This window comes from Mesoplodon mirus (assembly GCF_964341445.2).
Source record: "Mesoplodon mirus genome assembly, chromosome: 8".
Classification (NCBI taxonomy): Eukaryota; Metazoa; Chordata; class Mammalia; order Artiodactyla; family Ziphiidae; genus Mesoplodon; species Mesoplodon mirus.
The window spans coordinates 112,645,921-112,659,282 of NC_138984.1; the positions used below are offsets into that span (position 1 = coordinate 112,645,921).

General features: G+C 54.1%; 1 protein-coding gene across 3 annotated transcripts in view; it reads right to left on the bottom strand.

The window, feature by feature from the left end:
• Positions 1-1,592: 1,592 nt before the first annotated feature.
• The window catches only part of HERC2 (HECT and RLD domain containing E3 ubiquitin protein ligase 2), a 226,554-nt gene continuing 214,784 nt past the window's right edge, over positions 1,593-13,362 (bottom strand). For all 3 annotated transcript variants that reach the window (XM_082630800.1, XM_082630799.1, XM_082630798.1), the window contains 9 exons: positions 12,761-12,958; positions 10,424-10,507; positions 6,786-6,927; positions 6,462-6,656; positions 5,695-5,807; positions 4,870-5,060; positions 3,910-4,015; positions 3,377-3,589; positions 1,593-2,240 (listed from right to left, as the gene is read on the bottom strand). In XM_082630800.1, the coding sequence (XP_082486926.1) occupies positions 1,968-2,240; positions 3,377-3,589; positions 3,910-4,015; positions 4,870-5,060; positions 5,695-5,807; positions 6,462-6,656; positions 6,786-6,927; positions 10,424-10,507; positions 12,761-12,958 (1,515 nt within the window). In that variant the 3' untranslated portion in view covers positions 1,593-1,967. The remainder of the gene's footprint in view (positions 2,241-3,376; positions 3,590-3,909; positions 4,016-4,869; positions 5,061-5,694; positions 5,808-6,461; positions 6,657-6,785; positions 6,928-10,423; positions 10,508-12,760; positions 12,959-13,362) is intronic.

The window sequence follows — 13,362 nt, forward strand, 5'->3', positions numbered from 1 at the left end:
AAGAGAAGCCACCGCAATGAGCAGCCCACACACCACAATGAAGAGTGGCCCCCGCTCGCCGCAACTAGAGAAAGCCCACGCGCAGCAACGAAGACCCAACGCAGCCAAAAATAAATAAATAAATAAATTTATATGGGAGGATGTCTCTAGGTTATATGCAAATGCTACACTATTTTACATAAGGGACTTGAGCATTCCCAGAGTTTGGTAGCCTTGGGGGTCCTGGAACCAATCTCCTGCAGATATCAAGGGACAACCATATGTTTTGATCGAAAGATATGAAGAAAATTTGGCCTTATGCAGATATGTAGTTTGGAAAAGGGAGGACGTCAGGGACACCTTGAAAGGGCCTCAGGAACCTCCAGGCTCCTGGAACAGGACTTTGAGAACACTGTTTGTAGAGGCGGTACCTTTGCCAGCCTGTTGATCCTGAGAGTGGAGGGGACAACACAGGCCTGAGCGCAGGCTGCACCTGTTCTCGCTTGCCCTCCCGCCCTGGGTCGTCGTCAGAAGGGCATGTGAAGCAGAGCCCTACCCAACCCCCAGTCCTGAGCCACGCGGCCAAAACTGGCCAACCCAGACGCACAAAGAGAGAAATAAATGCCTCTCGTGTGCCACCGACTTTGGGGGTAGTTTGTTATGCAGCCAAAGCTGACTAACAACAAAAGGGATGGTGATTTAAAAAACATCTCACAGCTTATGGAAATTTTAAGACAAGCTGAAAAAAGGGCTAATCTGAACGTTCACCAATTTGGTCACGAATAATTTCCCAGAAAAAACTTCTCTTTGGATCTTTTAATGCGACACACTGAATCCCCAAGGAAAGAAAGTCTCCCTTATGAAATACCTACCCCTTGCCTCCATCTGATACCGTTTACCCCAAGTTCCACTGCACTAGGCCTGCCGCCAATGTCCCTCCTGGGGTCTCAGTCCTTCACTTTGCAGAGCTTACCACACACATGATCCTGGAACAAGCAGCTCAAATCCTACTCCATGGCCGACTGGACCAGAGACACTCCCCTGCCCCCAGGCCCATGGCACAGGGAGGAACCAAGGCTGCAGAGGCAGACGGCGTGGAGGACAGGGGAGGGACGCTGAAGGCTCCTGACCCTAGCTGCTCCCCCGGAGCCCTTTCAGTCTCCTGGGGACCACTCCCTTTGTCACTGCAGCGAGTTTGGTTTTGTAACCAAAAACGTCGAACTAGGCTGGAATGGCTTTAACGAATGCTGCATCAAACACTAACCTATCTTGGGGTGGCAACATATCCACCAGTGCTACTCTAACCACGTAAGAAAGTTCAGCTACAGTTTTGTGACAGACGTTTTATTTATAGGGAATTAAAATGTAGGCATATACATGACACAAACATTATATATAGTGCTTCCCAGGATAGAAGTTCTGATACTGCTCACAGAAAGGCCTCAATTCAAGGCACACACCGCGTACGCTAGCATGTGCACCTGGGGAGGAAAGGGGGGGGTGATGGCCTTTTCGTTTTGATTTTGGTTTAAATAACCTCTGGATGCATTCAAGTAATACTGATCATTTAATGTTCAAAAAACTTTTAATAAACAAATTCCGAGGGAAATTAATTGAAATATTTATAATACGATTTAATTGTTACACAGTATTTCCAATGTACAATCAAGGCAATGCACGACACTTAAAAGGAAGGGAAAAAAAACCAATCTATTGCACCCACAGGGAAAAAGGCTTTTTATTCATTTTTGGGACGCTGCAATTCATTATTTATATTAAACATTTACACACTTTAGTAAACGCAGAAGTCCTACATGTAATGCAGCATCGTGGGTAGGAAGCCCCTTTTAAGTCTCCACGACCACGCTCCCGCACGTCAGAGGGCTAACCCGTCTCATGGCACACGTCACGCCCCGCAGCCTGCACCGCAGCACTCCGCCTCCTCGCTCAGTCGCGCGGTGTCTTGTGATGGGTGGCGTCTCTCCACCTCAGTGTCCTGTTAAATAATCCTGTGTAGAGTCTGAAGCAAATGAATCCGCATCCTCGTTCTCGGAGTCGTCACTGCTGTCGTCCGCAGCCGGCTCTCCCGTGAGGGCTATACGAGCGTAATCATCGGTGTCGATGGACTTGCAAAAGTGGATGGCATATTTCAGTTTCTCCTCTAGCACCTGCTTACAGGAATACCGGGGCAACTTCAACAAAAAGAAGCAGGTGTAGGATTCGGGAAGGAAGTGGTCGGGAGGGTTGTATTTATCCAATACCTGTTAATGAGAAATGTGAAATAATCAGAGACTGTGTACAAGGACAGGTAAACCTGCCATCTATTTTATTATGTTCATTAGACTCTTGACTCTCGTTCACATAAAGCATCATATTTTGTTGGCTAAAAATAACAAAATATCAGAAAACACAAAATCTAGCCAATTTCAGAAATAAAAAGGAGCAACTTATTATTTCCCAGGACTTTCAATTAAAAAATAGCAACTGGTTACGGTGACAATTGCCTTTTACAAACCAATGCTGTGAGATGAGTCAGATGGCTCCACCCACCCCCGGTCAACAAGGTGGGACCCCAGACCCGCTGACACAGGGTCCGGTGCAAAGGCACGGGCTTAGCCATCACCCATGTGGGGAAGCTCTCCCTGAATCTATCAGCCCGCTTTCAACCACAACAGATTAAGATGCTAGGAAGCCAGCAAGAACTGTGGACAAACCCCACAAATGACCTCCCTTCTGAGAGGAAAACTACACATGCTCTTAAAGGTGACTACTTCTGTAACCCTGGCCAGAGGCCCAGGACAGGCTGCACTGGGCAAGGAGCCGTCCCCGAATCCCCCCACCCAAACATGCAGGAGAGTGGACTTCCAATCTGTCTCTCTGCGGTCAACTCCACCCCTCAGCACTGCGACTGGCAAAGTCAGCTGAGAGCAGGCAGTGGGGAATCAGGTCATTTCACCCCCAGGGCCTGGCAGGTAGACAGAGCCTGTCTCTGACCATGGACCGCAGAGTCAGAACTCAAAGCAAAACTCCATCTGATGAGCGCTGATTTTTCTCAGTAAGCAGCATTACTCAGTGAATTCACCTAATTCAACCAGAGAATCAAATAAACGCTTTAAGTGATGTGTGTGCTCAACAATCTAGGATACGCTGACATAACGGCAGTGTATTCTGGTGGTGGCCAGATACACTTTTTAGAAGTAGGCAGTGGTACCCAAGACCTGTAGTCATAGAATTTTGAGCTGTCAAACCAAAGAAGTTACGTGTTTTTCATTTTTGTTTCCGGGGGGGAAGGAAAACCACGTCACAGGAGAGACCTGCTCGCCTTCCCAGCGGGGGCAGGGCTGCGTGCGAGGAACGCGACCCTCAGCTGACGGGGCGGGGTGTGTCAGGGCCGCACCTGGACGACGAAGTCTCTGCCCCGGAAGTCGGCGATGGTCCTGGGCAGCCTCGTGCGGCCCCACACGAAGCGAAGGAAGAGGGAGCGCTCGGTGTTGGAGAAGGACTCCATCACCTCCCAGAACCACTGGATCAGGGGCGCGGAAGGCTCCACGCCCTTGTACGTCGCCACCGACTTTAGAAGATGCAGGGGGATGTCTGGGCTGCCGCACACCTGCGGAGGGACACGCTTTGCATCAGCACAGGGTCCACCACTCCCTTCTCCCAGAACTGGTGTGGGGAGGCTCGGGCGTGGGAGGCCCGAGGGGATGGGTGGGAGGACAGGCGCTGTGGCCCACCGTGTGCGGGCCGGGGCTGGGCGGGGGAGGCGGGGGCTACTCGCTCCCTGGGCACGTCTTACTTCACCCAAAAGGCACAAGCGTTATCTCAGACCTCCAAGTGCAAGAGCTAACGGAGAGGTGAACTGGGGGCACTGACTCAGTGGATGGCCGTGAGGAGGCACTGCGGGGCGGCGGCACGAGGCAGCGGGCGTACCATTGTCTCCAGCTCATATCCGGTGAACAGAGAAAGAAGGGGCACGGGCACGACTCGGGCCATCCCCTCCCGAACAGCAGCCACCTGCTCGTCAAATTCGTGGAGTCTGAAAGAAAACACTCGCTTTGCACTTCTGTCTTTGGTGACATAGATCTTGTCCCGCTCATAGCAACCCAGCCTCGCCACACAGACGAGCCAGGTGTGTGCTGTGCAGACACAGAGTCTCAGAGCTTCTCCCGGAGTGGGGCCATCTCACTGGCACACAGAATGCGACCTCAAGAACTAGCTACGGCTATACGCGTTCCAAGACGCAATTCTCAATCCCCCCCGCCCCGCTTCCCAGGAAGGAGCCGGAGTCCAACAAGCAGAGGCAGCGAGCAGGCCTCACAGCACCCACAGTAAGAACCTCCCGGAAGCAGATGCTGCGTCCAAGGCCCTGGTGACTGGCGAGTTAGGGCACGAGACAGAAAGGACCACGGGTGGACGGCACAAGACGCTTGCCAGGACTGGCCTCAGGCAGAGCCCAGCAAGCAAAGCCCACCTGACGCCCAGGGCCTCATCCCAACACCCAGCCAGGTGCTTCTGGAAGGGAAGGCCCCCAAGGAGCACACTGAGCGGATGGCAGGTAGAGGCCATGCAGCAACCGCAACTGATGGTGGCACGAGGGCCAGGCAAGGGGTGGCGACGCCCCAAACACAGCCCTGCTCCTGGAGAGGTGGCGCACAGAGACCTGTGACCTCTGCTGGGACAGTCCCCAAACAGGGGGATTCTCTTCACCTTGGTGTTCTGATCAGAGCCAGGAATCTCGGGTGAGAATAATAAGTACTCCGACCCTGATCACAATGGAGCCAAGTCCATTAAATGTTACTTGTGGAAAGAACGCAGCCACCCAAGCAAACCATCTCCTGCTATTTTTGCTACTTATCGAGTTGAAATACTGGAGGGCAGACGACCACACACCTGTAGTTCATTGCGAGCCGGACATACTCGGCGCGGTTGTCCAGGGTGATGTGTGTGTACTTGGAGCTCAGCTGGATGTCCTGGCCGCTGGCGCTGGGCACCGTGAAGGGAAGGCTCATGGCCTCAAACTCCTCCGAGGTGGCCTCGTTGTCACGGATGTACATGAGCCCAGGGATAAAATCTTTATCGACCTTACAAGGGGGGAAGGGAGGCCGTTTGTTGGGTCGGGGTTGTTCCCGCACCCCAGGCCCCAGTTCACACCCGACACGCGGTCGCGCGAGGCCTCCACCTGCCTGGGGCGTACGGCAGGGCTCCCGCTGTACCGCGCGTGCCGGGAAATGAAAGAGGGGCAGCGGGGAAGCATGTTACCCGAGGAGCTGAAGAAAGAACGTGTGACAAGGAAGCCTTTAAAGCCACTCACGGAGAGCGCAGCAGGCGCGGCTCCCAGAGGGTCCCAACCTCACTCGTGGCCCCAAGGGAACCACACCTAGGGAGGCCCCGGGAGCCTCAGCTTCCCCCCAGCTGCCCATGGCCTCAGCTGTGCCACAGGAAAGACAGAGGGCCTTCTTATCGGACGAGACCGTACAAGTGGCAAAGCCCGCAAGCAGCTGGTGCATCAAGCTCTAGAAGCGGACTGGCCTTGTGTCCACGCCCTGACTCTGCTACGAGAAGGCGGCCGACGGCCAGCAGCCTGACCACCTGCGAGTATGTCGACACCTCGGGACAGCCGGTGCCTCTTAACCAGACCCCAGGGGACGCCCCCCACGCCCTGTGCGGGGCACACAAGGTGTCACGTCTCCCGGCCCTCTCCCTCCTGGAGGTTACCTCGCTGAGGTCTGCAATGGTGAGGCTCATCCCAGCCAGCTGCTTCCAGACAGGTTCGGCGAGGCTCAGACTCAGAGGACTCCCGGTCCGGATGGCGATACCCAGTAGCACGCCTGCTCGTTCAAAGCACAAGAGACAGGAGATACTTGGAACGGATGACAGAACGTCCAGTCCATTCGGCAGCACAGCGGAGACTAACTAGCTCTTCACTGGGGCCTCAGTGCCTTCTAAGCCAACGTTACCCCAATTCACAGAGACTTAGGTCTGTCCTTCAAACCTTATATCCTACTCTGAATTCATCACTCCCTTCTGCTCCTACGGCTGAGTCTATAACTCTTCTGGTCTTTCCACCAGCAGCTGTAGCCACAGTGGCCCATCCTTTGACGGCAAAGCCAACAGCTAGAGCTTCTCAAGGAGGCGGTCGCAGTGCCTGGAGAGGTGCGGGCAGTGCCGTGAGTTAATGGGCACAGACCTCAACGAACAGGTGGCCAGGTATCAAGACATCCTACGATCTGACCCCAGGTTTCAGATACGTTTAAGACGCAGACACGTGCTATCTCAGATCCTCTGAGGGCCAAAGGCACCTTCTGGTCCTCAGCACACAGCGGCTAACGGTCCAGCTCTGCATGTCCCTGCAGCTACACGCTGAGAAAGCTAAAAGGAGATATTTAAAACAGCTACACCACTCCCAAGACACAGCAGCCATTAAGCTAACAGGGCACACACAGCTGAACGGCCGCAGCACTGCACCCACGCAAGAGGCCCACCCAAGAAGCGGAACATGTTGGTGTGCACGGGCGCCCTGGCAGCCGGGCTGAACAGGTAGCAGTCGCGGTTGGCCCCCGACTCGTCCCTCCCGTTGGGTGTCACGATCAGAAGTGGGGTGAGTCCATTCTGCAGCTCTTCACAGATCTCAGCTATGGACTCACTGTAGCCACCACCACAGTCATCCACAGATTCACCTGGGGGGAGAGGAGGGTCGGCAGCTCACGGTCACTGCGCCAGAGCCCCCTGGGGAGCGGCTGGGGGCCGCTCACTTCTCCTCGCACCACCCATCACACCACCGCCCCTCAGCGCACACAAGCTCTCACCCACGAACTTGACCTTCCAGACGCGGTGTGGGAGGAGGAGGCTGTCAGGACTAAATGAGCTCATCTTAGCGCACATCTGCCCGAAGACAGACTTGGTCCCATCAGGGCCCGCGAGGCCACCTTTACTCCTTGAACGCTTGACCTAGAGAGGGAGACAAAGAACATACAGAGCAGGGGCCACAGCAGAAAGCACACAGGAGCCATCTTCGGCAGCCGACCGGCCCTGGAACCCCTGCATCCAAAGCAGGGCCCTGCGGCCGGTCACCCCTCCCATTACCCTCGCCTGTCCTGTCCTGGTCACCAGCGGGGGGCGGGGGCAGGAGACCCTACAGACAGCAAGCAGCACCCAGACGTGCGGCATGGCCCCTACAACCTCAAGCCACCGCGAGCGCCCAGGAAGCTCAAGCACAACCCCCCGAGCACACCTGTGCGCGCGTGAAGGGCTGCTGGGCCTCCCGGGACTGACCCGTGTCCTCGCCTCCTCCCCCACGCCTGCTGAGGACCCCGAAGACCAGCCTTGAGCTCCTCTTTTTCCCTCCCCTGATGCAGGCTGCCTGCTGGACAGCTGTGCTCACGGGGCCGGGGTGCGCTCGCCAGCACACGCAGCAAGGCAGGACGGTGGTGGCTAAGCAAACACGCCCTCAAAAAATCACAGACCACAGGAAGTACTGCAGCAGCAGCCTGGGCGGGTGGGAGCTGCAGCCTGGCTCACGCTCACGCCTTGTGACCTTGACCACGGTCTCCGTGAAGCGGCCAGGAGCCCTGAAAGCGCCCTCCGAGCAGACCATCAGCCCTGGCAGGGTCACCCCCAGGGGCTCTGAGACCAAACCTGGCCTGTAGTATCTGGGCCAGGACGGAGCCTTCCTCCCTTCCTTGCCTCACCTGCACGGACCCTGCTCAACTCTTGGGGTCACTGTGTCTCCCAGTATGATCACTTGTCCTACCTGTATTTCTCATCATAAGCTAAGATTCCCCAACAGATCGTAACTATGGCCCTCAAGCCCTCACTCAGTGTGGCCTCAGTAACCCTGCAGCTGCAGCCTAGGCTGTGCTTCAGAATCACCCAAGAAGCTCAGTCTGAAATGACTGCAAAATGAGAAGTTAAGGAGAACATGATTGTGAGAATGTACTTTCACTGGACTCTTCTGGCTCAACTCTCACCATCCTTAACTGCTTCGTGAGTTCTAGGTTGAGTTTGACAGCTAATTCTCCTCACTGCATAAATTATCATTCTCAAGACTAAAAATATAAGGACAAGGACAATAATAGTCGCTTCCTGTGGAGTGAGTTTTCCTGTGCACCACACAGTCAGCTGCACGTTCTCACAGGTCATTTCATTTGACCTTAACAGCAGCTCTCTAAGGCACACAGTGCCCCAGGGGAGAGGGAGCTACAGAAAGGAAGAAGGATGTGTTCCTACGTGAGGGGTAAGACACAGACCTGCTGCCCACCCGAAAGGCCACATCACCTCCGTGTACAGTGCCACTTAACACAGACTGATGCTCTCAGCTGCTGTGAAGGAACATGGCTCTGTGAACACAGCCAGGACACTGCAAGGACAGGGCTGTGTACCTGACACCTCTGGACAGCAGGAATATAGGTGGTTTTAATGGTCTCTAATTTGAATTTTCTAAATTTGCAGAAACGAGCAAGCATTATCTGCAATACATTTAAAGTTTTTAATGTACACAGATTTTTAGATCCTGTTACAAAACTAAATCAAATTCAAACACAGAGAAACCCTCCAAGAACATGGCCTACTTCTAGTGTCTCTATAGCACTTCCGACAGACAGTCAGAAAATGTCTCCAAGGGCATCCCCACGAGAGAAGGCCACAGCCTCGGGACAGCACAGGGAAGAGGATGCCCGCACCACCTTTCTGGGTCACTGCTGGTGTCTGCGCTCAACGTGGGGGTCACAGAATGTCCCCCCACCACTCTGCTCTACTTTATCTCCCTCTTTGTGGAGGACCTGCCCAATTTCAAGAGTGTGTTTGAAACCCTGAACTGAAGGGAACCTGGCTCTGGCACCTGAGGACCGCTGGGTGGCCCGGAGTGGCCCCTGTGACATCAATGAGCATTGCACGCTGTGTTGAAGGTTGTCTATACGCCCTTTAAAAAATGTGTAATATGAATTTGTTTGTCTCCTTGCCTATTCTGTTCTTTCAGACACGCACTGAGCATTTTCATAACTCACTGTGCTGGGGATGCCAAGGTGAGAAAAGAAGAGACATCGAGCACACAATGACTGAAAAATGTGCCTGGTGTGGACTCCAGGTTAGCCAGGTTCCCTGGTGCCAAGGCCCCTGGGCTTGGACCCCCACACTGGGCCACGGGCCCCAACGTGGTGCCTGTGCACAGCTGAGGCAGGCCTGCAATCCAGGAACACCCAACTGTCTGGATGAGATGGTCAGCTTTCCTCACTTATGAACTTTAGTATTTACGCCCTAATAATGTAGAGCAAACCAACATGATCCTCCAAGGTGGGGAAATAAAAGCTTTTTTATGACCCTAATTAAACAGCCCGTTTGTGTGTGGAATGGGCTGACTGACCTCCAGCTTCACATTAAACACTATGACGTCGGTGAAGGAACCACTTCCATCAGCATGGTCACATGTGTTCTCCGACAAAGGAAAAGAGCTTGATGCCTTAATTAAAAATGCCCCCAGGAACAGCTCTGGAAGAAAGTCTAGTCATACAAGCAACATCAGGGTAAACACCATGTGCTGACACCACGGCTCGGGAACAAAGCGTCTGCTCTTCAGGTTCTGCTCCTGCTCCAAGAGGTGGGGCCAACTTCGCTCGTGTGGGAAATGTCAAGTGCACACACGCCATCAGCAGTGCTGGGTTTCCTCTGGTTTTAATTAATTCTTTTAGCTCGAAGCTTATATACATTTGGCAGCAGTACAAATTCAGAGACAGTCTACTTTTCACTTCTTCGATGACTACTGTGACACAGTCTTAGTGTAAGTGATTCTGGCCGATTAAACTGGCAAAGTCAGCAGCCATCAGAGCCGGGGAAGGTATGAGGCTGGCGGGGACAGGGAACCTGCTCTGCCTGTCAAAACCTAACCCAAAGGGGTGACTGAAGACACACCCATAGCTGGAGCCACACCAACGGGCCCTGCTGTACCCTAGAAAAGCAGGCATAGCCTTCTAGCCCCCAGCAGAGAAATCAACGTGGGCAGCTGGTTGGCGTAAACAATCCCACGGCCCTACAGCATGGGACAGGGAGGTGCTTATTACAATGCATTCAGAGGAACAGACACCAAGTTGCAAAAGCGAGTCATCCAGTTCGGGTTACAACCAACAGATACACCCGCCCCCCCAAATGTTAGCAGCAGTTATCACTATGTGGTGGAAATATGGGTCATTTTTACTTTTCCCCTTTTGCTTATCTGGACTTGTGCTTCTGGGTTATCTGAAATAAGCCTTTCTTCTTTCTGTTATAAAGAAAACCACTAACATTGCCACCTGGCGGTCTCAGCACGGGACATCTCACACACGTGGCACCTTGCTCTCTAAAGCAGGGGCATGAGAGAAGGTTTTCTACGAGTACTTGCCCCCGGCTGAGGGGACAGGATTCACAACCACAAAGCCATCACATCTAAGAACAGAAAGCCATCTCCACTCGTTACCTGGATCCGGTTCAACTCCACCACGGGACCGTGCTGGCGGTCTCGCACCATAGTTGCTTGTACTACTTTTCGGAAAGCCGCCTCCTAGAACACGACAGACAAAATTTAGAATGTGATATAGAAAGTATTACCCACAGATATTCCACATCACAAAACTCCATTTGTCGGGTCATGGGCTGTCCCAGGGCGGTAGCCTGGCCTCAACACGCAAGCCCACGCAGAGGCTCAGGCAGCCGGCAGGGCCAGTGCTTAGCAGCACCCCCTGCCTGCCATCTGGAGGCACGGGGCACCCGGCAGGCACTGCACAGAGAGGAGCGAGGGCCAGAGCCCGGGGACCACCTGCTCCAACCCAGGGCTCAGGCCAGGCTCCGAGGGTTAAACAGAAAACTGAGGTTTCCCAGCCAAACCGCAAGTCCGCTAGCTGCAGGACTGAGGCACTAAGTATACAGCGTTGCTGTCCCAACAGAGACGCCGGCCACAAAGCCGCAGCAGGGCCGGGGAGCGGGCCATGGTTGGGACGGGGAGGGCGAAGCCAGCGAGGGAGGGGACTCATGGGCACCGGGCACTGAAAGAAACCTGGAAAACCCAGGGTGAGGACGGCAAGCAAAGGAAGCAGACCCCAACTTCACCCGGGGAGACGCGTGCCCAGGTGGGCCTGGGCGCGGGGGACACGTGCTCGCGTGCGCGCGTGTGAGGACGGGAGGAGGGTCCAGACCCCCGGAGGAGGCAGGACTGGTGGCAGCCCAGGTCCCTGCCGAGCGGACGACCGAGCTCTCTTCTGGAGGCAGGGCGGCTGGGGGAGGAGCGGAGGGCGGGCCCCGAGGTGCCGACAGCAAGGTCTGCAGCTCCCCCCCGCTTAGGTCAGAGCCTGAGAGCTCCAACCTGTGAAGATGGGAAGGGCAGAGGGGCTGCCACCACACGGGGGGCCCACAGACACACCCCCCGCGCCACAGAGGCAACGCAGAGGCAGGCCACTCCCCACGCACTCCTGCACGCCCTGCACCCCGAGGACCACCGCCCTCCCCGCTGCCCGGCCCTGCTCCAGGCACGCGCTGCCTTCCCCACGGAGCGCCCCGCCGGGCCCCGCCCTCCTGTGGCTCACTCTCTTCTGGGCCCTGGTAACAGTTCTCCACGGTCACCAACGAAACCCACTCCCTAGAACTTCCAGCAGGGGCGGTCCTTTCCAACGAGGACCAGAAGAGAGGCCGATACCCCCGCGGCTGAGGGTGCCTTTCAGCCTCCCCGGGCGTCCCCGCCCTGCGCTCCCAGCCTGCAGGACACTCACACACTCGGTGTGAGACACGTGCTACCTCTCGCTTTGTTTCCCCCCTACAAGGAGAGGCTTTTCCCCTTTTACTGCTTATTATCACCTCCGCTTTGAGGGATTAAAAAAAAACGGTGAAAGTAATCAAATTTGCCATTTCTATTACTGAAAAATGGTTGAAGTAAAGTCTCATATTGATTTTACTGCCCACAGTTTTTTCCTGCTCCGGGTCATCCGAGAGCTCTTACCATTACCACAGTCCTCATCACTGTCTACGTGTCTCTAAGCCACACATAAAAATAAAACGTGTGCACCAGTCTCCTTCGGCCAGGTATTTTAGGAAATAGAGCTAATCCCGAAAAAAAATCTGTTTGGACAGTACTCCAAAACATCTAAATTTTATTATCATTAAGAATAGACCAGGGGCTTCCCTGGTGGCGCAGTGGTTGAGAGTCCACCTGCCGATGCAGGGCACACGGGTTCCTGGCAAGCAGTCCATTCTAGAAAGCTCAAATTATCACAAACGTCAATGGGTCAAAATTTCTCTCATGACTTTCAGAAGCCTTCATTCATGATTCTTTTCAGAGGCTGTTAAACTACCCTTCGGCCAGGAATTTCTACATATCCTGGTACCGAACTTCTATCTAAGCGATCTGTAACGTCTGGGTTCCTCTGTTGGACATCCCCTGGGGAAGAAATTATCCCATTATTTTTCCTTCCTGCTGTCAGTAGGGATTTGCCATAAAGCCTCAAGGCCAGAACAGCAGAGAGCACTGCAAGAATGGAAGCTTAGTTCTGCCAACCTTCTGGGGAGGTGGGAAACAGAGATTACAGGGGGAAAAAGGCAGCACCACACTCTTCATTTTTAGCATAAGCTCCAAAAGAGAAGAGATTTTTGTCTGTTTCGATGCATTCTAAGTACCCAGGACAGGGCCTGGCAAATAGTAGGTGCTCAGTGAACGTTTGTTGAATGAGCTGTATTCAATATATTCCTAATTCAGGAATTTTTGTTGGATAAAGCTTACTGAAGATACCAGTATCACCTACAGTAAAAACTGCTACCAGAGCGGTACCTTTCCCTGGGATATCAGAACGCCTCGCAGAGTGCCGAAGCCCACAGAAGGCCCGAGTCCAGTTTCATCGAGGGAGCCCTCCAGGTCAAACATGGGGATGCAGGGGCAAAAGAGCTCTGAGATGTGATGCAACAGCAGCAGCCGGTTCCGCAGTGCTATGACGGGGATGTCCTGCAAATGATTGTACTCCATGGGGACCTGAAACATGGAAACTGCGTTAAGTCGACTTAGGTGCCAAACGCACGGATGAGCCACTGTATAGTACACAGATTCTGAAAATACTGTGTTTGAAAACAGAGAAGCACTATGACTTCTGAGTTTGGTTTAAAAATATCTGGCTGGTGGTTGAGAGTCCGCCTGCCGATGCAGGGGGACACGGGTTCGTGCCCCGGTCCGGGAAGATCCCACATGCCGCGGAGCGGCTGGGCCCGTGAGCCGTGGCCGCTGGGCCTGCGCGTCTGGAGCCTGTGCTCCGCAACGGGAGAGGCCACAACAGTGAGAGGCCCGCGTACCGCAAAAAAAAAAAAAAAAAAAAAAAATCTTGCTGTTTCTAAAATAATATTCTGGCCATTTTGCCTGAGCCAAGAAACGTAAACCAAGGG